The sequence below is a fragment of the Dysidea avara genome, chromosome 2 (genome assembly GCF_963678975.1).
Source record: "Dysidea avara chromosome 2, odDysAvar1.4, whole genome shotgun sequence".
Lineage (NCBI taxonomy): Eukaryota > Metazoa > Porifera > Demospongiae > Dictyoceratida > Dysideidae > Dysidea > Dysidea avara.
This window is the reverse complement of record NC_089273.1, coordinates 5683375-5708778: the sequence shown is the minus strand read 5'-3', so window position 1 is coordinate 5708778 and position 25404 is coordinate 5683375. Positions and strand designations below refer to the sequence as shown.

The 25404-nt window shown below is 36.3% G+C and overlaps 1 protein-coding gene and 1 long non-coding RNA gene across 4 annotated transcripts; both read right to left on the bottom strand.

The window, feature by feature from the left end:
* Positions 1–76: 76 nt before the first annotated feature.
* LOC136246496 (uncharacterized) lies at positions 77–24347 on the bottom strand. 2 transcript variants are annotated; one of them, XM_066037979.1, is made up of 11 exons: positions 24267–24347; positions 23875–23904; positions 23703–23740; positions 20702–20794; positions 13102–13188; positions 12171–12201; positions 11701–11813; positions 6773–6860; positions 2787–2834; positions 2155–2273; positions 77–683 (listed from the first exon to the last, which is right to left on the bottom strand). In XM_066037979.1, exons 4-11 carry the CDS (start codon positions 20792–20794, stop codon positions 213–215), a joined length of 1050 nt encoding a protein of 349 aa, XP_065894051.1. In that variant the 5' UTR covers positions 23703–23740; positions 23875–23904; positions 24267–24347; the 3' UTR covers positions 77–212. The 2 variants fall into 2 exon arrangements, with proteins under 2 accessions (XP_065894051.1, XP_065894052.1); XM_066037980.1 differs by having other exon boundaries at positions 11701–11810.
* Positions 9391–10182, bottom strand: LOC136246497 (uncharacterized). Of its 2 annotated transcripts, none has more exons than XR_010696492.1 (2): positions 9821–10182; positions 9391–9771 (listed from the first exon to the last, which is right to left on the bottom strand). It is a non-coding gene; the product is annotated as an uncharacterized lncRNA (long non-coding RNA). The 2 variants fall into 2 exon arrangements; XR_010696493.1 differs by having other exon boundaries at positions 9391–9690.
* Positions 24348–25404: the final 1057 nt, after the last annotated feature.

The window sequence follows — 25404 nt, the reverse complement described above, 5'->3', positions numbered from 1 at the left end:
GGACTGTTGTGTCAAACATTGAATATTTGTCTATGAACCTTTGTTAGGTGCTGATAACTGCTGTAGTTAGCTTTGTTCCAGAATTTTCTTTATAATTGTGTTTACTGTGAATATCAATAAATAATAATAAACATTGATGCAGTTTAGTATAACAAGCATTTGCATATGTACAATAAAACACTTTTGTATATTATTGCATAGTGGGGTAAACACTAAACAATCCAAGTGTTAGTACCAATGTCACACTGATCATCATCATCATCGTCACTATAAATTGTTTTACAAGTATCCTCATTGAAAGCATCTGATCTTGTTTTAAACCATCTATGGTTTTGTTGAGTTGTTTGTCCTGTTGATGATGCAGTGGCTGGTGATGTGGTTATTTTGTCTTGATCTTCAGTAGTACTAGTAAACTGGCTTGGTGGCGGTAATACTATGCTGGGTTCTCTTGGTTTCATCTCTGATAGTAAATCATCTGTTAACTGTTGATCAGCTAGTCTGCCTCCTAACTCAGAAATCTGATCCTCTCCTAAATTATTAGTGTGTTCTTTACTAGAAGAATTGTTAGTGTTTTGTGGGAGTGTTTGTGATGGATCATTAGTAGAAGTGAAAGGATTACCGATCATCAGTGGAGCTGATACTTTTCTTTTCTTGACTAACTTCTTGCGTTGTAAAGCACTACCCTGCAACAGTAAAATACAATGTGCAATTGTCACCAACCATGTATGAGAAGCAATCACTACAAAGTTATAACAAGCTGATTTGTACTGCTTTTAAAAAACCAGTAGCCCATGATGCAGTTCTAGCTAAGTAGGCAATTAATCAGCCATCTACAAAAAAGTTCCCATTTTGCAAACATTTAGTTCCTGGGAATTGGCATTGAAACAGCAGTGACAGAACGACGTGGAATGCCATCTAAGCTGCAGTGATACACTGTGACTGTTACAAATACACTGTACACGTGAGTATTGGTTTTCACTTCATTATATTTGTTACTGTGCAAAAATGTATCGTAGCTATTATCTATTATCAATTAAATTTAAATTTAATTTCTGTTCTTTCCACTTTAAAGGTCTCTTCAATAAAGATGTCTTCATAAGTAAGTCTAAGGAGGTAGTCAGTGATTGGTTTATCAAGTCAGAAGAGCAGCAGGGATCACTACCTTGGCTAGTCTATTGCGCAGACCACTTTATTTTCTTTTGTGTGAGGGTGGAGAAAAAGGGTCTAGTGGATCTCTAAAAGACTTTTTGAGCAGCCGGATCTACAACTTTGAGGATCGTTGATTAGTGAATAGCAAAGCAGTCTTAATGAAGCAAGAATGGAAAATACGGTGCATGCACTCTTGGATGCAGACTCATTGCAGAGTTTAAATTAAAGGTTTGTCAAGTAAATGTGAGCTATTTTCCCATTCTCATATCTTTAATGCTCCATTACCACTAATCAATGATCCCCAAAAGATGTAAATCCGGCTGCACAAAAATGCTATTGGAGATTCACCGGTCTCTTTTCCCCCACGCAAAAGTTAAAAAAAAAAACAGTCTGGCATGAGGCTATACTACACAAGTTGTAACGGCGCATCAAGGTTTAGCAACTTGTGCAATTAGATACTTGATCGCACAAGAAGCAGCTGTGACCACTGTAAGTATTCGGTCTTTCTCCTTATACCATTTTAGCTCGGATTTCGAATATTGGATAGGTTAAACTGATACCCACCATGAGTAAACATTAAGTAGTGCTTTTTTACAATAAAAGGGATGGTCAGGTCTAATAATTGGAATCATACTTATAAATTTCTCCTTACATGCTTCTGCTGTTCCTTCAAACTATTCAAAATCCAACTGAGAGATGGAGGCACCACACGTGTAGTCAGCGAGATGGTCAGTACGCGTACAGTGTCAGCGATTGGTTGGCCCACGTTTTATCTATTGTCCTGGACACTTCTCTGGCTAGACTAGCATTCATTTGAATGTGGCTTTCATACAGCGTATGAGGCTGTACAGTGTAATGAATTTCATAATTTTCTTTATTTCAGTGCTTCATAGTTTAAGGTACGTACGTAGTTCTACAAGACTGTAACTATTTTATTATTATCAAATAAAACAAAAACATGCAAACTCAATAGCAAAATATACACTATGCAGTATGTTTACAAACCTGTGCTTTTCTTGAATACTCTTCATTCACAGCTTTATCTGATATCTTCTCTTCAGTTACTCCACCAAGTCCTCTATCTATTGATTCAAGTACACTCTGACTTCTTCCAGTGGCTGCAACTACAATAAAAATACTATATTACTGCATTTGTATATTCAATAGCAGCAGTACACTGACACCTCTCATCTGTTTAATAAGACCACCTCATTATAGTAATCATGTCAAGTAGGTCCTAAACATACACAGCTAAGGTGTACTTCATGATCTCATTATAAGACCACCTCATTACAGTGATCATGTCATATTGACAAGTAGTAATGAATATTGTATGCATCAATTCCCCTAGTCTGGATCTGAATTGTTTGAATCCCTCCTTTTGCAAGCTCTTGTATCCACTCCTGTGACAGAATTGCCAACAGTGTTTCACAATGAAAATGGAAGCAAAAAATATGTACACTAAGCCAACTTATTGGCCAACAATGGCCAGGGCTTTTGACAATTAGTACAGCAAACTACATGCACTGGAGGTAGCATCTTGTAATACCAGACAACTCTGACCACAAAATCAAGTATGCATAAACTGAATTGTTATAACTACAAACGTACAGTAAACCATATCAAGATTCACTTACATCTTTTCTTTTTCAATTCCTTTTGAGAGACTGGAGGTTCTTTGTCTTCTATAGACAATATATACACAACAATGAACAATTTCTTGTTGTTTTTTTTATGTCACTGAAAACTGAACAGGGTATGAACAGACAAGTATATACCCAGAGAACTTAAGGAGCTTTGAGAATTAGATTGTAACAATGATTGTAATGCTTCAGCCTCAAGGATTGTAAAGAATAAGGATCCCTGAGGATTGTAAGATTTCCTGGAGCTTTGAAATTTACAACACTGTACATACAATTCACACGTACGTATTACTAAGAATGAGCACACCCTAAAATAAGTTACAATTCTTTAAATTTGAATAGTGTAAAGAGGTAAAAATGTTAGTTTCAGCACTCTGTCTAAGTGGCGGGAGAGTTGGAGTTGTTTACATCATCAGGTGTACAAGTAATTTATGGAAGTTCTTATTATCTATATAAACAAGTACACAAAAAAATTTGGAATTTTCAACTAGAGTAAAAAGTACTGGAGTAGTGCACGACAGCGTTGAAACTGGTTCACTACTGCTGACCCGGATGAGCAATCCGGGTCAGACCAGGATTTGACCCGGATTAATTAAAGCCGAGGCGTACGATAAGGGCTATGTTTCGGCTAGTCTCAAGCGAGCAAGACTACGTTTTGAGCATTCGATTTGTGTTGAGTAAATCCAGACATTGGAATTGCAACTTCAGCCTAGCTGTAGGTTGAAGACCAAAAAAAAAAAAAAGAAAAAAAAAAAAAAAAAAAAAAAAAAAAGGTCATCACCTACTGACAATAGCTACCCCTCACCATAGATACCCTCAGTTTCATGCTACATACTGCATTTACTAATAAATGGGCGTGGCTGAGCATATGTTTGTAATGTGATAAGTGGGTGTGGCTCACGAAAGAGCTACGCGATAGCGTTTATAAGTTTCCACGTCGTCAAATGAATAATTTTGTTTCTCAAGTGATCCAATCCGGATCAGACCCGGATAATTTGTAAACCGGGTCGGACCCGGATGACCTGGTTGACCCGACCCGGTTTCAACGCTGGTGCACGATATTAAATCACAGTAAAACAATAAGACGTGTTATATCCCTGGGTGCTGTACGTCCCAGTTATATTGTATCAATTATCATCTGAAAAGTGAAGCATCCATTACACTTTGTTTTCGGCTATGCTCAACCCCCAACACACAGCAGTATGAATCAATAACTGTTCAATAGGCAACCCTACAATCAAAATAGCCACTATGAAAAATACGGATGATTTCTGTTACAAAGGGAAGCCATGACATGCTACCACCAAATTGACACTTTTCACTGTCAACAAAGATGAATGGGACACAAAGGAGGACACTGGTAAGTCCATGAAGAATGTATTGTATGTACTGTGATATGCCAAAAGGTACCTCTCAGGCTGAAACAATGCCAAACAGTGAAAAAATCAAGCCCGTAGCCTTAGCTGTTATCGAGTTACGCTTGTCTGAAGGTATCAGGCAGTCAGTCAGTAGAAAATTTTGCTTAAAATATATATTTTTAAAATCCCGTAGCAACTTGCTGAAAGCATTTCAGGTCAATCTAAAAGCTTGTTTGAGCTTAGTTTTACCTAACCAATGCTGCCTCAATGTCATCAGGGTAAATTAAGGCTGGTTTTTGGGTCATGTTATTTCGTGGGACACGCCTACTCCTTTCTGGTCCCTACTATACACTATGATAAACCTATCATCCTTATGTTTATCTTGATAATCTGATATAACTAGATAATCGCACAGCTCTATTAGGGTTAGACTACTCTGATAAAACATTCAGTCCTTATTATAGTTCCATGACTAGGAGTATTACCATTTACTGGACTGGAAAACTACACTGAACTACTGGACTGACATATTTTTGGTTTTTACATGTTACATGGTCTGATTTGTTACGTCTTGTTAGCTAAAGGCCTTTATGTAACCTTTATCACATTACTAATGTTGAATATAAGCAGTGGAATAAGCAAAATCTCCTCTACGGCTCTACAATACATATATACCCCTTATCCCGTGTATAGTCATTTTGCAGGGCTGTGATAGCAATGATGATAGGGAGTGGCAATTCTAAAATGTTCTAACAAATAGCACATGCAAGTACGCAGCTACGGTAGGCAGAAAGAACTTTATTGTTGCGTGACAATTTTGTATATTAAAGAAATTTAATGAAGATGCGTAGATTGATCAGCTTTATCTCAGATTGTACTGTATCCCAACGGTTGTTGTTATGTTGTTCAAGTATATCATTAGCAATTTGCTAACTATCACATAGGGTTGAGCAATATAACGACATATCATTGCTGAGACAATAACTGTATCAAGGGTACTTTTACACATCGTGATATATCAAGTTTATGATATACTGAGAAATTGGTTACAAAATAAAATGGCAATAATGATACTGTCTTATAAATGCAGCAAATCACATTTAGCATGAAGCTATTATGCAGTGTTTATTGCTTAGGGGTTGTTTATGGGATGGGTATAACAATAGCTACAACACATATCAAAACTTGTACATATGAAATGAACATAACATGATTTTTCTAATGAGCATGCAATATCATGATAATATCAATTATCGCAATAAATGCTTTCATGATATATCGTGGTGTACTTTTAATAGTTATACCATGGCCACAAGGGATTTGCCTGATATATATGCCCAAGCTTGAGGACATATATATCAGGTAAATCCCGAGTGGCCATGGTAAAAGTAATATATACCACTCTGGTATGCTCACCTAATAGGTGAAGGAAGACAAACCTGCATTCACTACATTACTTTTATACAGAGGTTTGCAAAAATCGATTGTGGGTTTAAATTGTGGGCACAAAAAAGAAATGATTGTGGGTTTCATTGGTTGTAGTCATACCATTTTAAACCAAATAACCACTTTGTGGATGAATAAAGTGCTAAAATAAACACTTGGACAAATGTTTGAGGCATCTTTTCATGCAGTTGAAATGTACTCTGTAGAAAAACAATCCCCACATTGCAAAAAATGATTATTTAGTGATGCTTAGTAACTGAACTATGCAATGCTGACTCACTCAATTCTTTTTACTTCACAACAATGCCCCTAACTAAATCAACATGTTTAACTCAAACCCACAATGCAAAACTTCAAGCATCTCTATAAATAATCAAAGATAACTGATGCTTTGTAGCTGCCTCAGCATCAAAGGCAGTTGTGGTCAGGGCTATGTCATGATATTGCCCTAACTGCAGGGCGATATCTAGATATCACCCTGTGGTCAGGACAATATGTGATATATAACCCTGTGGTTTCCTTTGATCTGAGGTGTCAAAGTGGTATATTTTTCATTATCGCCCAACCCTACTATCACAGCCCTTCAGTATTACTACACACAAGGATAAGGAATATATACATACGTAAGTACTATAGAGCAGTAGTGAAATCACTAGAAGGCAGTTTTTTCCTTATTCCAATGCTCACATTCAGCATTTAGTAATGGCTAAAGGTTCCACGAAAGCATTTAGCTAGCAAGGCTTAACAAATCCAACCATAAAATGTAAAAATATGTCAGTCCAGCAATCCAGTCCAGTGAATAGTAATACCCAATGACTAGCAAGTGTAATCTTAGTTTCAAGTAAGCCCACAGTTGGCTATGTCCATATGGCAAAAAAACAAACAAAAAAAAAACAACAAAAACAGAATAATACATATCAATTATTTGGTACTTAGTTCTGTCAGTTATGTAAATGGATTACAGACTAGACACTCTATTGTATACACTACACAAGTATATGTACTAGTATCATCCATATTGTATTGATACATACACACTCATGCACACCACTCCACGCCACGCATGCACACACACTACACTACACACACACACACACACACACACACACACACACACAAACTACACACACTACAAACACACATACACACAGAACACAGGCACACACGCATGCGTACCTGCTGGTAATTGACGTGGTTCAAAGTTAATAGGCGCATGTGAATACGTTTTAGATGTCCGCCTTGGTGGAGCTTTCTTTTGTTTCTTCTAAGGAGAGAAACACACATTGTAACAGTTGATAATACCACTTAGACTAAGTCTACTGTAATGCATTAATCAGAGTAGAAGCCCAGAAATGTTGTACGTACTTATTCACATAAACCACTAGAAGAAATACTAGACCTCCTTGCAACAATTGCTATTGACATTAATAGACTATATAATAAAAGTACAGGAATTTTAAGTTCAATATTAGGGATCTAAGAAATAAAAAGTAGTGAAACAAGGAAGATCACATACACCTGAAGATATACCACTGGGAATTTATTTTATTTCATACTTCAATCTGTATGTGTTGCTAAGCAAATAAACATAACCTGAACAAACCACAAATTATGTACAGAAGTATCTTCTTATTGGTTCTATAGCCTATCGTGCTTTCTTACAAAAATTCTCTTTTGAAAGCCTTTATTCTGCTCTTCATTTTCTTCATGAGGGACTTGCCCTTTTCGACTTGAAGAGATACGCAGAACTTTTCTGGTATCCTACAAGACTGGTGCTGTCATTTTGTTGGTTGCTACAACACTAGTACAGCCCACTGGGAAGGCTATTCACACCATAATATTATTCAGAAACGAGATTCACCTTATGTATCTCGAAGCATTGAAGTATACCTCATAACAAAGATTATCCGCCTGAGAGTTTAGTACACAGTGTGGAGAGCGTTTACACTACCATAATTCGCTTTATTTTCATCCAAAAAAATTGTGATAAAAATTGTCGTGTAAAAATATTTTTGTATGATTTATGTAAATGACTGCTCTATTAGGGAAATTCGATCTGGAGAAACTTTCGTACAAATTTTGCATATGAAAATTATTTTACAACGAAAAACAAGCAAATTACAGTATGTAAGTTTATACAGCACAAGTGTGGATGTGAAGAAATGCTTTTAGGAAAAATAGTATCTCAGAAAACCAGGCATGCCCATAGCTGCCCAAAGGGTAAACAAAATCTCTAGTGATAAACAAAATCTCTAGTTCACAAAGCATTCTAGGTGACAACTAAACTTTTTGAGGGTGTATGTCAGTTAATTAGTTTTTTAGCCAGACTGATGCAATGGACCTTATCCACATTGAAGTCACCACATAAAAATGGCAGTGATAGTGTTCGGACTTTGTATAGGGTTGTATTGGGAGAGTTAGTGTTTTGTTATGATAACATTTACATACTGCAGCAAGGGACAAGGTGAGGCATACATACTTACGTACTTACAAGACAAATGTGTGTGGTTTTATACCTATATCAAAACTTAGGTCTACAGTAGCTTTGTCTGGTGGGATTATTTTGTATTGCCACATCACACTGACTAGCTATTACCTTTATAATGGTTGCATGTCCTGAAAGCCACAAACAAAGTTCAATTTGGTTACTACGAATGAAAACGTGATAAAGTCCCCACACTAACATGTCAATTAATTATGACGTCAATATGGATAAGGTCCATTATTAACTGACTAACACTTACATATGGGTATCTTGTTTTAATGCCTCTAAGACAAACGCCTGATTGGAAATGAATGTGAAACACTCTGTCCATGCTTGAATTTAATACAAACAGTAAAGGGCAAGTAGGCATTAATTGAAAATTATGTTGATAACCAACACTAGCACAATTTGTGTTGTGCCAAAGTTGATGCCCATGTGAAATTGGAAGAAGTAGATCCCTTATCACTGTGAATTAGTAACAATGAATATACACAATAAATTAATAATTTGTAGCTGATTGCTCGAGCTCCTTGAGCTCGCTCACTCAAGTTGCTGGGATACTTGTAGCATTTTTCTTATTGGAATTTGAGGGTGGTATGAGCAGTGTCTTTCACCCTCATGCAGGTGCAGCATTGCATTAAAGAATTTTAAGTTTGATTAAGGGAAACACCCTCGTACAGGCTCTGCCTTTTGGTGTCACCCTGTCTTTTTGACAAATCAGATAAATAATAATAATAATAAAAGGGTGCTCGCGGATATTTGAAGCCATACAATGCGTGATTTTGTACTGCCTCTTATAACCAGACAACGTGTAAAATGAATCCATATGGTACTTATATTGGTAGTGGTTCCCCTTCTCTTCAACACAAACCAAACAGAATTTCACTAGCCTTTACCGTTCTATAGCTACGTGAAATTCTTTCCAGAGCGCTTAAATCGAAACTAGTCCTTCATCTTTACCACTAGAGCGCTGGAAATTGTGCTAAATATACTAAAGGTTACAACTCACATATCTATGAAAAGTATTAATCCATAGCTTACATTGATAATAAGTAAGCCCTGAAAGTGTGTTTCACTAACCAAACCCTCGTGTTTCCATCGCCATTACTCGCGAAGCCATAGTGCTACGGACAAAATCTTTTCATAGTCCTGTAGAGAATTTATCTGCCTATCTCCGTGCAGAATTTGAAGCTTTTACAGCTATCACTCAAAAACTAATTTTATTTTTAGTAAACATGTGCAAAGATTGCGTGCGCCCAACATTATTAATATATAACCACACAAATTCCTATTAACCGCAATCACCAACTTTTCAAAATAACATGTCATAAATGCTGTTCAAAACACAAAGAAGCTCTGTTTTCTCTTCTTCACACACGGGAACAGCTTCTTGCTACGCCTGGAGTCTCCAGCAAGCTGCTCTTCATTAGGTTACGCTAGGCACGCCATCATCAGCAGCTTGTAACGCCTTGTGATTCCAGCTGGTAACATAGTTCCCTACATAAGCAGCTTACAATTACAATACAAACTACCCTTCATTAGGTTACGCTAGGCACGCCATCATCAGCAGCTTGTAACGCCTTGTGATTCCAGCTGGTAACATAGTCCCCTACATAAGCAGCTTACAATTACAATACAAACTACCAGCATACCCTATCACTCGAGAAAACAAGGCACGAACGCATGTTAGCTACAAGCAAAACATACGTTCACACTTGTCGCCTTATAATAACACTTACTTTTAGACTAATTCACGAGTGTAACTATTGATCCATCAGACAATCATTTGCTAACACTTCAGCGACGATTTTAAAGTAAAAAACATGCTGCTCTTCCTCGTGTTCTCTCGTACGTGTTCTCTGGCGCAAAACACAGGCGCTTAACACCGATACTACAAGTATGCATAGTAATGCCAATTATGATGCAACAGCCGCATGTGGTTTCTGGGCTGGCACTTAAACGGCTTCAAATATCAGCGAGCACTCTTAAGATCAAAGAAATTTAAAAAAATTGAAACAAAGGGAGGTTGCCATTTATACTATGGACATTAATTAAATCCCTAATTCAGTCATGGGTAGTGCATAATTTAAACTTTACAAAATAATTATGTTAAATTACAACATTTACAAAACATATAGTCTAACTAGATAAGTAATGGCATGGTTAATTATGTGATTGCCTAGAACAAACTGCATGAATGCCTGGTTTTTAGAAGTAGCACAACATCAACTTGTTTTCCTTGTATACGTTATTACGACTGGTGAAACCTGTCATACCACATTAATGCTGTCAGTAGCAAAGTGGCCATATGTTTAGCCCATTACACACCATCACAAACAAAGAACACTATGAAAATGACCTCTGCAATTACATAATCCAGTCAGAACAGAAAACTCGGACAATACTTGTTACAAACTTAGGGGAGCCATCATGCTCTATTGTAAATTGACATGTTGCACTGTCAACAAAGATATGTAAATGGGAGGACCCAGGTAAGTCCATGAAACATGCATCGTACATACTGCAATATGCCAAAAGGCACCTGTTAGGCTAAAGTGAATAAAATAAAGTCTGTAGCCCTAATAGTTATTGAGTCTGAAGACATCAGTCAGTCAGGCAGTCAGTCAGTCAGTAGAATTTCATTAAATACATACGTGTACAGAAAATAGTAAATTTTGCAGCAACCTATTGGACGCATTTCTGGTTGTACTGAAGACACTGGCTTGAGGCAAGGTGTTATGAGGCTGATATCTGGTCAATATATATTTTTTTGTGAGAAGTTAAAACCTCCATGATCCTTTATACAATGATAAGTACTGTAAACTTTGTCCTCCTCCAATCAATTATACTTTAAATTTTACTAATTATCTAGGCTTTTGTAATTACTAACATTATAATTGTTATCATTTTTTACTTCCAAATATACCACATAAAATGCAATAAATGTACCAAAATAATGACAAAATGCACGACAACAGTAGAATTCAAACTGAACTTTGATTGGCTGAAAATGTAGTGTCTATCCCATTGAGCCACATGTATGCTCCATATAGACGATGTTCTGAGGTAATACAAAACCAGCAGTCATGCACCTATAACACTTGCAATACATATGTATTTATGTAACTAGATAGTAACAGGTAGTTTAATGGGCTTGTTTATATACCAGTACCTCCTTTCTATGATGTAAATAGCGGTTTAGGAATTGTAGTATAGACTTCAAAAAAAAAAGGTTTGACGTATGTAACTTAATAATGAAGGAAGGGCTTAAACATTTACAGATTTTTTTATTATTATTTAATGTTTTTTTTTCTTTTTGCAATTTCGTAAATACTCCAACCATTGCGTATAAAGCATTCTACTGTAAACTTAGGCTTGCACAAACATATGGGATTCTTGGAGATCCGGTCACATTTGTTCAAATAAAAACAACACCCGTATAGAGCTACTCTAATAGAGTACACATGTACTCTCACAGAACAACAGTTGACCAAAATAAAAGTCCTTTCTTACAAAAGGTGGTATGAACACATGACTACTCAAGATGTGCATGGATCCATATCATACTAAAGCACAGCTGCTATCCAAATAAATACACTAACTAGCACAACTACACTACCAGTTGCTCCATGTAATGTAATCCCATTCCTGCTTGTTCTGACAAAAATTGCTTGGCATCAGTTGTAGTGTTACTAGTTTGTTGACTGACATCATCAGGACCTCGACCTGCTGCTGTACAATAAAATATAAAGAACAATTATGTTAGCATGTAGTTTTGATGAATGAATTACTGAACAGACATACAGTACACATACACAGAAATACTTTACCCATAGTAGCTACATCATAATGTACATATAGTGGGATCCCACAATTAGGACACTTTTAAACACAGACACGTGATAAATCAGGACACATGTCCATGGTCTCAATCGCATTAGTGTGTACAGACTGCACATATTTAGAATACTTCTCTAACGAGGGTACTTTAGCATGGCCCCAAAAGCATCTAAAACACAAAGGGGTTCATTATGTACATACACACACACATACGTACGTCTGTACAGTGCACGTAGCAAACATACATACCATGGATTCCAGCAAACAATAGTAGTTTAGTCTGTAAATACCAAATAAGCAATCATTTACAAACATACGAATGCTGTAAATGTTACCTCCACTCATTATTCAGTCATATAATTATGCACATATGTATGAGCTCAGTGATTGTACTATATCATACAGTGTAGAAATATCAAACAGTATGGTAGTACTATGGGATATCCCCAAATGACATGTGCCACCAAAATGCCACCTTTAAAAAATCATCTTAGAAACATCTTACGCTACTAAAATCACCTTTACAGAATAGTATTCGTCCATCTAACATCAAATACAGCATTAAAACTGAGAGAACACTTACAGGTGGCTCAGAGCCCAATATAACTGATAGTGTTTGATATGTAATTTTGCTAGACCAAGACAAAAGTGATAGGTCATTAATTATTAGTTGGTTAGTCATGCTGCATGGTGGATCTACACTGGTGTACGTAAGTGACTGCTCACTGTGTGAAGCACACTCTGTGAAATGTAAAGTATGAAATATTTTGCTGAAATCTGTAAATGTTCATTAAAAATTTCAACACTGCAAGCGTCAATATAAAGGCTGTAATTATAGTTCATAGCTCTTCAAACGAAATTTATTTCCTGAGATTGAATTTGGTGGCAATTTTGAAGAATGGACTTGTAGACAAACACAGTAAGTTGTGTAGCTTATGCAGTTCTAAATATTTTAAGGAGGGGACCCCTCCTAATCTGGACCTGCCAAAGTATTCCTTAGCACATAAACTGACCATGACAACTTGCGGTGCCAAAGTATCCTTAAATATACATATTTCACTGTACAAGTACATGTTAAGACCAAACTTTCTTATGTAATTTCATAAATGTCTCACTGGATAAATTTACAGTTGGCATTTCTATACAGGTGGCCACTGAGATAGTTTCAACTGTATCTTACCCGATCTGTTAATCCCATGTGTATTTTCCTCTCTATGATTTTATCAACTTGTTTCACCCAGTTCAACTTTTCATCCAGCGTATTTGCCTACAGAAAATATGTTACCATACTACTACATCTTGTATGTATACTAGACTGGGAAAAGACAGTGTGATACTAGCAAAGCTGTTTAACGTTGATGATGTCACTGGATAATGCAAGTCACAAGAGTAATGGAAAAGCGCACAATGCAGAATACAACTGTACTTCATGAAAACTACTGGACGGCGAGTACAGTAGTTAATGGATGCTAAAGGTGGAGTGTACATCTACAAAATTTAAATCACCCATTTAGTGATCACAAATAATTGACGATAATTGGTACATTTAAATCCACTCTTTAAGCACAGTTGTAAAATAGTGATTATTCCTTCACACAGCACACATGTTTATGTAATTGACATTATATTAGTATTAAGCTACATAAGTGAGTTACTATTGATACACAACAAAATGCGTTACACCAAGACACCAGTCACTGAATTACAGTGATTCCCTCTAATAGCGCTTAAACATTAGTGTGTATTTGAGTGAAATATATGGGAGCCAATTATCAGGTATTTAATTTTATAGTGTTTCTCTAATCAATTGATTGGTTATTCAGTGCAAGTAAACAGTACTAGGTAAAGGGTGTTAATGGACTACGTTACTGAAACTTACTGTAGCCACAGCAACAGAACAGGCAATAATGGTACACATCAAGATGCCACATAAATGCTAACATGTTCTTCAACTCTCACCTTGTGACCTTCTCTTAAACAGTGAATTCAATAAGTGGATTTGTTAATGATATGTCCTCATTCCATTACATTTATGCCAGCCATGATTCACTGCTACAGTTATTCCACCAAATATGCTTACTAGCTCACAACCACAAGTTCCACACACTTCTGTTTAGCAAATTAACATATCAAACATTCATTATTTTACCCTTGGTGAAATCACTCAAGTTAAATGGCTCCACACTGCTCGTTTAATTTTTTTTTTACAAAAACATGTTGGGCATTACAGCATTATCACCTTTGCTTTATTTCATTCCTTCCAATAGGCAAACAAAAAGGTACATACATTGTTCATACATATGTATAAACACACAGAGTTGCATATGTGTGACCCACTGGGCAAAAATCGGTTGTTTTCGCACATTCCTTGACTTCCGTTTTATTGCTTCTCTCTTTTCTATAGTAACATAGGAGTGGACAACCAGAGTTTATGATTGGAGTTATAGCACTAGACATTTTGAACAGTAATAAGTTTGGTTTGTACAGCAACAACTTGGAAAATAAATTACAGATGTTTAAAGTTAATAATAAATCATAACTCATGACTAAAACCGGCTATGAAGATGGGACTTAGATCAATCTGCTCACCACGAACTGACAAATTCATCAAGGTATAGTGCTTTCCTGTATTCCTCCATGTGGACAAAGAACACGGTTGTTTCAACTTCGAAATTATAACAATAAACTGCATTGTAAATAAGCACCGATAACTCACAAGCCATTTGCTGTATAAACATTGAACAAAGATTTTCTTACCCTCCGTGAACAGGTGAGTCCATTGGTATATAGATTTTAGCTTTGTTTCAGTGCACAGTAAAACAATTAAAACATGTGTAAAAAAATTTATGCAGCATGTGTATCTTTGTATATTTAAATACATTTTTATGGAAAAATAGACTTTAATGAAAACGAATGGGTCACATATTACAAAACAGTTTATATATGCATTATCCCAAATATTTCAGTTTCCTCTAAAAAGGAAAGGAAATTTCAAAAAATTATCAAAATAAAATGAATATGATCACCAATGAACAAAAGCACAAATTTATTGCCCTAGGTAGGGACCAACCTATCATGCTAATAATGAGCACAATAAGTGCTGAAAGCATTGAGTATAATCCTAACATGATAAGCAAACACTTGTGCAATATTATACATTCTGGCTTATCAAAATACATATCACAGAAAAAGATCAATATAGTGTAATAGAACAGGTCACTTTTATATAACTACCTGAAATATTCAGTTGTGGGATTTAGTCTAAGCATGTTATCAACACCATTTAAACATTAATAAAAACGTATGCTTTGCCTAGCAGTAAAACAGTCTATATTAAACAAAATGGACCATACGTAGGTGGGATATTCAACAGTAAGACTATTTAGCGGTTTCTTTTGTTACTAAAAATTACATGAAAATATTACACTTTGGAATATTTTCTACTACCAACAGGTTTATTACTTCTGAAAGCTACTACTGTACATAGTTGTAGTGGAATAAGCACTGCTTAGAGTGAAACAAATTAGTCCTACACTATACATATACGGCCCTCTCTATGCCATGGCATGATTGTGTAAAGATTGATACAGAATGTCTTTGTTATTACGAAGCTTTCGCACTTGCGTGCGCACACATACACACACACAAACTACCACTAGAGTTAAGATGCTCTTACAGACATGTACATAACTGCCCAGTTTCCACAGTATTACCACAGGGAGCTTGTAAAAAAGTGTAACATGCAGGTCTTTTTTGCAAAACAAATTTATAGTTGTGGACAAAAAGTTCCCATTCTGTTGAACGGCATTTACACACTGTTCCGTTTGCGTTCATGTTCCATTTTAAATAATCACAGCAACCCCATCACCTGTGTGGCCAGGGTATTGTACAGTTTCACACAAGGCTTCACGACTCGCCAAAGCTAAAAGCTGTTCCAGTCAACAGGTTAACAGTGATATTATCTACAAGTATAATTTGTGTGCTCCTATTGTAACAGTGCTGTATGTTCCTATTGTAACAGTGCTGTATGTTCCTATTGTAACAGTGCTGTATGTTCCTATTGTAACAGTGCTGTATGTTCCTATTGTAACAGTGCTGTATGTTCCTATTGTAACAGTGCTGTATGTTCCTATTGTAACAGTGCTGTATGTTCCTATTGTAACAGTGCTGTATGTTCCTATTGTAACAGTGCTGTATGTTCCTATTGTAACAGTGCTGTATGTTCCTATTGTAACAGTGCTGTATGTTCCTATTGTAACAGTGCTGTATGTTCCTATTGTAACAGTGCTGTATGTTCCTATTGTAACAGTGCTGTATGTTCCTATTGTAACAGTGCTGTGTGTTCCTATTGTAACAGTGCTGTGTGTTCCTATTGTAACAGTGCTGTGTGTTCCTATTGTAACAGTGCTGTGTGTTCCTATTGTAACAGTGCTGTGTGTTCCTATTGTAACAGTGCTGTGTGTTCCTATTGTAACAGTGCTGTGTGTTCCTATTGTAACAGTGCTGTGTGTTCCTATTGTAACAGTGCTGTATGTTCCTATTGTAACAGTGCTGTATGTTCCTATTGTAACAGTGCTGTATGTACATGTATGATTATTAGCTAGCTATGTCCGAGAACGCTTTCATGATTCACTAGCTTAGGAATCCAACAGAAGCTACAACTGCTGTTGAAGACGTGATGAGAATTGCTAACAGCTGTAGCTGGAGCAAGCTGGAGACAAAGCCAACAGTATGCATACAGATATTACATTTTTTTTTAAATTGTTTGTGTGTTAATTAAAATACACAGCATAATAATAGTGTTCCAATACTACCTATACTAATCCTGTCTTTAGTCAGTATTGAAACAACTATTTCAAAAGATCTAATATTGACTCCAATGTTATTCACTATTCAGGCCTGTAATCTGTTTTTGTTTGAGCTTGCATAAAATTTTTGGATTATTAGTTTCCAACACCAAAACATAGACGGAATAAATATGTACAGTTAGTATTTGTATATAAATTATGCTGTAAAATAGTCCATCAACTGGAACGGATTTACAACACCACAAGGTTATCAACACTAATGGTTTAATAGTAAACTATTGAATGACTTATACAATCTACTGTATTTTTCTAAGATCTTGTGGTATACGAAGCGCCATGCGCTAACACTGCGCGCGCATCTGGCAAAGTGAGTCATTGCTGATTCAGTTTCACACATCGTTGTAATACTCTTTAGTATGATTAAAGAACAGTAGAAGACTACCACAAGCAGGTCTTACATTAACGTGTGGTCAATGGACAAAATCCGCATAAATAGCACAATGTCTGCACATAATTAGTTTTGGGCGGACACACATGTCCTTGCAAAACCAATAGTGGTACCATAAAAGCTGATGTGTACATGTTTGTTTGTAGTGCTAACAATAACTGTCACTTGGTTCCTAGGAGATACTACATTTTCCCAATCCAAGGATTTACCAATGCCACCTCCCCTTTGTGTGCTGCTATCACCAGCAGCTGTTATGACCACAGCCTGGTGATATATTGCAGCTATATGGTTGTGTTTAACCTCAAAACTTTCAATGGAAACTCCCTATTCCAATTCCAGCAGTGTACATAAAGTGCTCCTCTAGCTCATGTCTGTATAATTTGACTCTATGTTTGTACATTTCTGAATATGTAAGGTTTTTTGTCCTTGCCACCTTAAAAATTAAATTAAGGCCTGACAAGTTATTGACGGTACAGTATTTGCACCTGTACTGTAAGACCACGTGGCTTAACTCCAAATTTTGTAACTTGCATGTGTACGCATTAGCACATGGCACTTTGTACACAGCAAGATCTTGGAAAAATACAGTACGAGAAGCCGGCTTAAGTTTCGTCACCAGGAGTCGCCATTGTTGACAGACCATCCTGCGACATGCATAACATTGATGCAGAACAATGAATTACTTGGTGCGTGAATTACTTAGATATATATTGTAAGAATTCTAGCTTGTTAAAGTATTACAGTTAGCAATTATTGCTTTAGCTATAGTTAGAATATAAAGCTTTATTGCCTTCATGGCCTCCATCTCGGATGTCAGTCCTCCGCTTCCACTTTGTTGCTGCTGTTGCTAAAATAAGCAGTCTTTGCTAGCACTATTCTTAATTCTTTTGTAGTTTAGCTACCGTGCAACTGTAATAAGAATAATAACAATAATCATCATAATACTCGATTACCACGCAGCTTCTCTAAGTATCCTGTAGTAGCCTCTGCATTAGTTTAATAGTTTAAATAGGTACGTACTTCAAAGTGACCGCTCACTGGTGCAAAGAATGCTGCCGGCTACAAGTGTAGGCTAACTAGCAAGACTGTTGCATCCAAGTAGTTTTTAATAGCTACTGGCAATAACTTTAAAACAACGAAACACTTTTGAAAAGGAACAACAGTGCTTGCATTTTCCACTTGCTACACAAACACTTTGTTTCCGTGTAAACGAAACAAAACAGAACAGAAATGATGGGGAACTTTTTTGTCTGCTACTGTATGCACAAAATAAAACCATTCGACACTTGCTCTCATGAGGTCATGTTTTACCATAGTAATTTTAAGGCATATATAACCATGAGATCAAGAAAACTCCATGTGATAAATTATGCCACGAATTGTATTATTATAAAGAATCCTAAACACAAGATCAAATAAAAATCTGCTATATACCTCACAAGACTGTAAGCACATATATACATGAGCTACAATACACATGTAGAAGAGTACTCAGAACAGCATCAAGGTGTTAATTTATCCATTACACAAGTAGTAATTTGTTTGTTTACTGAAATGAAGAGTCAGTTATAACAACTTATATGGGTAGTATGTATACAATCACTGGATGGACCTGGACTATGGGACTCAGGTATTTTCCCTTCTCTACCAAATAACAGCTAGACAGTTGACTTTCACCACTGAATTTTAGTTGACCCCATGACCATATCATTAATCTTTGCATTTAGATTGCAGGGGAAGATCCAGGGTTTGGAAAGGAGGGGGGAGGGGTGTGCATCAGGTTAGTAAGCTTCTTGGGGGCTGCAGAAACTTAAGCTATTTTGTATGTCTCCAGACTGAAAATTTTGATGCAGGGTGGTTTTATGCAAATCATATCGCTATCTAAGTGAACTACATTGATCAAGAGCTGTATAGGGATAAGTAACAATCGTGTGTTGTTCAGCTAAGAATTGCAAACACACCACGTGCATTTCATTTGCAAAATATTCTTAGCAGGTTAAGTGTGCCCATACATGGGATAATGCTGCAGATGCTAGTTATTGTATTCAGTAACTACGGAAGATTCTCAATAGTCTTTAGTGTTATATGTAGTGACTGTTCTATTAGAGTATTTGACTGACTGAGTATCTTAATTGTATGTTTCCTTTTTTTAGGGGGGGGGGGGGGGGGGGGGGGTCTTGAATCCGCCACTGGGATACATGGTTACTACAACACTAAATACACATGTACTGTACGGTTTGTACTTCATGGTAAAGATGAATCATACCGTAATTCGCTTTTTGTGCAAAAATTTTCGTCATTAAATTATTCATGTAAAAATATGTTCGTATGATTTACGTAAATGACTGCTCTATTAAAGTAGTTCAATCTTACAGTAACAAAAAACGTAGCTACCACATATGTGCCGCCTAGCCATAATCAAATCTTTCAAGCATGCATATAGGTAAAAGAATCCAGCGGTTGCACTCATGGACAATCACTCACCAGTACAGGCTATTAGCCTGAAACAAGTGTTACATACGTATTAGTTGTAACATGTAGAGGTGTACCGATATAAGAAAACTAAACCGATCTGATACCGATACGATGAGGATTAATCATTTTCAAACCGATACGATACCGATACGATATACTGATATAACTAAGTGTAGCTATTTATGTTTGAAGAACTACATATAGCTACTGAAGAAACTACTGAAGACAGCCTTAAGATTATTGGCTATGCTTGGTTACCTATGGTGGTGTGGCCTCTATTGATAACTCAGACTATAAGGCACCCACAAATACTTTAATACATGCCCCTGCCAAGATTAGTCCGGATTACTTCATATTTTAATGGCTTGTAGAGATGGCTGGTTGTTTTATGCTGTGCTCTTGGTTCATGTTTCCCCAGGCCCACCACTATGAGTGTTTGTTGTATGATTGGTAAGCTTTGACAACAAAACAGTACTTATCCATGCACTTAGATGGCTTCGTGTAGCATACTGCTTTTAAACAAAGAAGATAACTACTGTTTCCGCCCTTATTAGCTAAATAATAGGGTTTATAATATGGCTTGATCATTGGACAGTATCCTCAAGATAGTTCAGTTGTATATCGGTGTATCGTATCGGTTTTAGCAGCAATATCGGCTCCCACCGAAATAGTAGAAATGTCTATATCGGCCACCGATTTGATATGTATCAGTATATTGGTACACCTCTAGTAACATGGGCACTTGGGATTTGCCTGATATGTATGTAAGCCGGCAACCTTCGGGCTTTGGGCATATGTACAGTACATATCAGGCAAATCCCTCGTGCCCATGTTACAGCTATTACAAACACTGCAATAAATAGAACTTTTGTGTAATTACTCTAATAGAGTTTACACAGTTGACAAAACACTTCAACAGAACGGTCAATTTAGTGTTAGATAATCGACTCTCATTCTCTCAAACAGTATTAAACATAAAAAACTTACTATCACTTATCTTGATGGTTTATTTAACCACTAGTAATATGTAAATTTTATGGGTCACTTACAATGAATACAAAGGCTTTATCTCTGGACACATCATACAGCTCAAAACAGAGCAAAAATCTTGGAATTCTTCCATCTGTTTTAAGATCGTCCATCTATAAGAAATTTAAATAAACAATTCGGTGTAAGTTAATCGTTTTGTTTTGGTGCTACGTACAGTATTATATTTTATTTTAATTTCATAATTACATAAATTACCAGTTGCTAAGGAAATGTACCTTCAACCACAAATGCCCAGAGGCCTTCTCAGGTCAAATTATTGTGCATGTATTATGGACGTTACAAGCAACCTACAGTCAGAATATTCTGAACATGTTATTGGTATTAACAAGAGTATATAATGGGGAGGGAGAGTGTCAAACTGTGTTATACGCTGCGAAAAATGAGCCCGTAAAGTTGTTCAAACGACTCTGTGATTTGTGTTGATTTGTGAGTAACTACATGTGTAAGCATGGTGGGCATGCAGACAAGTTACATGCATGTATTGTTACTATGGTTATCTAATGGTTACCACCCTGCTATGTATTACTATGTACTTGGGAACACCTACAGCATGTAGAACAGTCACACAACAGCTTTGACTTATCAAACTACTTTTCACTGTTTTATTTTGTATTTTTAATCTAACAACCAAACTTTGGTTTTCATTGTGGGATTCTACATGCAACACGCATGTATACTATAATGTACACATACGTACGTACTATGCATGGCACATGCAACATGTACGATGGTCATTGCATACGTGGTAAATGTGCATCCCCCTCACTGTAACATGCATGTTGCATGATAAGCACATGCACTTCACATACACATAGCACTCATGTTACAGTAAACATGCATGGAAGTCACATGGTACATGCATGTAACATGCACAATATTTCAAGCTGGGTTAGAACTACTTCTTTAACTATTTTACATGTGTGGTTTGTCTATTTTATTTCTTTACAAAAATTCTCCTGACAAAAAGCCTTGTGTGCCCTTAATTTCTATACACATAAGAGACAGATACGCTTCATTTTGATTCAAAGGTTAATGCAATTCTCATGCCCTAAATTGCACCAATCATCTAAATTAAATTCTAAAAATACTGTGTCAGCACCCAAATACTAAAAATTCGCAAATCACCTTAACCCAACTTGTAACCCGATACATACACACAATATTACGTACAGTCAACACAACATTATATACCCACTCACAATAATGTGGTCCTGAGCCTATTATGCTTTTGAAATTGCCTATTATGCTTTTGAGCCTTGCTCCAAAATTTCTCCTATTATGCTCCATTTATGCCCAGTTGTGTCCCATTATGCTCCAAATATGCTCATATAAAATTGTGTCATGACTGCTCTATTAGAGTACCTAATGCATTGTGAGCGTTCTATTAGGATATTTCATTATGCGGTGACTGTTCTATTAGAGTATATCGATCTTTAACTAATCTTTTTTCACAACGTAGCTGTAAATCAGATCTTTACTATGTTTGCATACTATCCCATTCTGCATCATGCAAAGTAGGCAAAGTTTCAGCTTCTCTGATAACCAATGCACAAAAAATTTGCCTATTATGCTGGCATTATGCTGATGCTTTTGGCTACCTATTATGCCCCAAATTATGCTGGCATAATCGGCGCAGGCCTAGTTCTGGTACACATATTGATATTCTTTCTTCTTTGTGATCATCAATATTCCTTCAAACAACAACAAGCGTCCCTCTGTGGCCAAGTGGATTGCAACAGTTGACGTCTTGCTACCAAGAAACTTGAATGTCCCCTAACACAAACAACACAAACCTCTGTACACTGGGGACCTGTAAGAAAGCTAAAATGCTGGGATAGCAGTGAGTAAGAATCTTAATCGACAACAATACTTTGTTAAAAATCTCAGTTGAAAGGCCATCTTTCTGTAAAGGCCAACTTTACATACTCTTTAAGTGAAGAATTTATACAGTAATGCATTGGTTTAAAGAAGCCATCCGGCTAGAATCTCACCCCAAAACAGGTGACCAGTTAGCCAGGTTTAACTGTATGACACAGTACAAGCAGCCAACATTTTTTGATAGTACTCACTGGAAGTGTCTTCTGGTATAATAAGGCAGTCTTGGCATATTGTCTATCAAATCTACCTGGTATGTACACTGCCTGCATGATTGTTTGAGATTTTTATGTAAGAGTTTACCTGGTGATGCTTTTCAAACTTGTACATGTGCGCACACACATACACTGTGGAATGCGTACTTTCTGCTGGAATTTTTACCAAAAAGACAACCTCCCCAACAAGGAGAAAGATAACCACCAATACAGTATATGTGACTGTCTCAGCAAAAACCTGACTTGTATGCACAAGCATGCATATTGAGAAAAATGAAATTTAAAAAATAATTTGCAAAATTATGCATGCTATAAAGAAAAATATGCAAGTTTTTATTGGGCCAGTATTTGAAGAAGGAAGACTCAAATCGATTAAAACTATATACCATCTTATTTGCCTGCTTATGGAGAGTTCAAAAATCTTTGCTTCGTTTCTGTAGCTTTAACAGTATGCGTGTCACGTACATTTGTTTATGATATGGTAAATGTAAACAAGATCGTCATCGTTTCTTCTATCAAACCGCCTTCATATCCATATGCGCAAGTGTCTACAGGGCTAACACTATACCTTGGCTGTTGCGCTGATCCATGGTGAACATTTTAAACCAAATTGCAATTTGTAGACTAATCCAAACGGAAGTTATGACTGTGAATATAAGCGCCTGTAGTTTATTTTCAGTACAGTCACTGTACAAATTGATTATCTTACTCTTCCTACTGGCTAGTGCTATAATTTCAAAACTACACACCACAGAAGGTTGAAACTTTGGTGATCCATTCCTTGGACACTGCTAATAATGCTGAGTGAATAAAAAATTTTTTTTAATTGTGCAAACAAGTCAAGTTTTTGCTGAGACGGTCACATATACAGGGTATAGGTATATGCTACACATTTACTAACAAGCCGTACCTGTTCCACAAGATCTCCTAAGTCAGTAGATCATTACCCTGTAATAAGTGGATACATACTTATAATACGATGAACAAGAAAAAGTGCAAAAAATTATTAAAGTAAAAGTCCACTTGTAATGTATGTACACAACTAAAGAAATAATCAGGCTACACCAAAATGAATTACATACCTCCCATCCTATTAATTGTGATTGTATTTCCTGTGAAGTAAACAACAAACAGCTAAACACCAACAATAATGTACATAATGTGAAAGGCACTTTACTCACACATTTTACATGCCAGCAACTACAATGTTATAACAGTTGAGGTTTCTCTTTGTATCAAAATGTAGTCAAAGACTGTGGCTTCACTTTCATCTAAAGAACATCTACAGTAGGTCTCACAAAATTGATATCTATTTCACCCCTAGTAACTTATAAGTTGTATGTATTTGGCACCTATGTCTGACACAGTCAATATTATTTCAAGTCCACAGTATTTGTACTAGTGTATTACAGTCAGTGGTAACTGCTACTAAACAAACTGTATAAATATGTGTATGTGTTGTGTACTTTTTTACCTGTACTAGTAGACTGGTCTCATAACTTTTCTTCACTTCATTGATGTGCTCAGCTACTTGTGTCATAGTACTAGAAGCTGTCTGTAGTGAAGTAGTAAAAGTTATGTAAGTACTAGACTACAATACTAGACTACAATACTAGACTACAATACTAGACTACAATACTAGACTACAATACTAGACTACAATACTAGCTAGACTACAGTACTAGACTACAATACTGCTGTAGTGAATATAGTGGAACAGGTTTTCTATAATGGACAATTTATGACGGAGAACTTTTGACTTAGTTTACAGTATTGTACATTTTATACCTCTACAATTAATCCCAACTGGTCTTTGAATGGCTGGAAATTCACAACGAGGGATAGGGATAATGATAGGTGGGGTAGTAATTGTGCAGTACATAATTCACATGGCAATGGTGGTGGATGGTGGTACAATCACTGCTCTGCTCTGCTCTATATCTCAATGTTCAGTACAGCCATAGTCAAACAATACACCTCAATGGCAAGTGGCATCCTCTACCATTTATAGAAATCAAAATCAGACCAAAGAATTGCATCATTTAACTTCATCAGTGATGATGTGTGTTATTTTGACTGATTATCATGTAGCTATTAGTATTGTAATCACATCATGTACATTATAACCTTGTAGTGTATTTCAGTACAACTTAGTCCAATGTAGTGGATGGTGTCTGGGAATGTAACTATGCATACAAGACTATAACCATGTTTGGAAGTTTAGATTCGTAGACATCAATTGATTATTTAGTACTGTAACGATAATTATGGTGATAAGTGGTAGCATTTAATACTGAATTGCCTTTGATTTAACAAATTGTATGTAGTATGTTATACAAGTAGAAGGAAAAATTTAAAATTATAAGTTGGATTAGTGATCAAAGAATAAAACAAGAAGAGAGGTTGCCTATTGTATATACCTGCAGATATACTAATGGACATTTAATCCCTAATTCAGTCATAGGTAGTAGACTGAAGTATGTATAGGAATTACATGTCCATTAGTATACCTGCAGGTATAGCCAATCTCTCGTTTTGTTGCTTGTTTGCTATTTCCTTGTTTCACTACTTGTTGTTTCTTGATCCCTAATAATAGTTTTTCCTTATGCTCG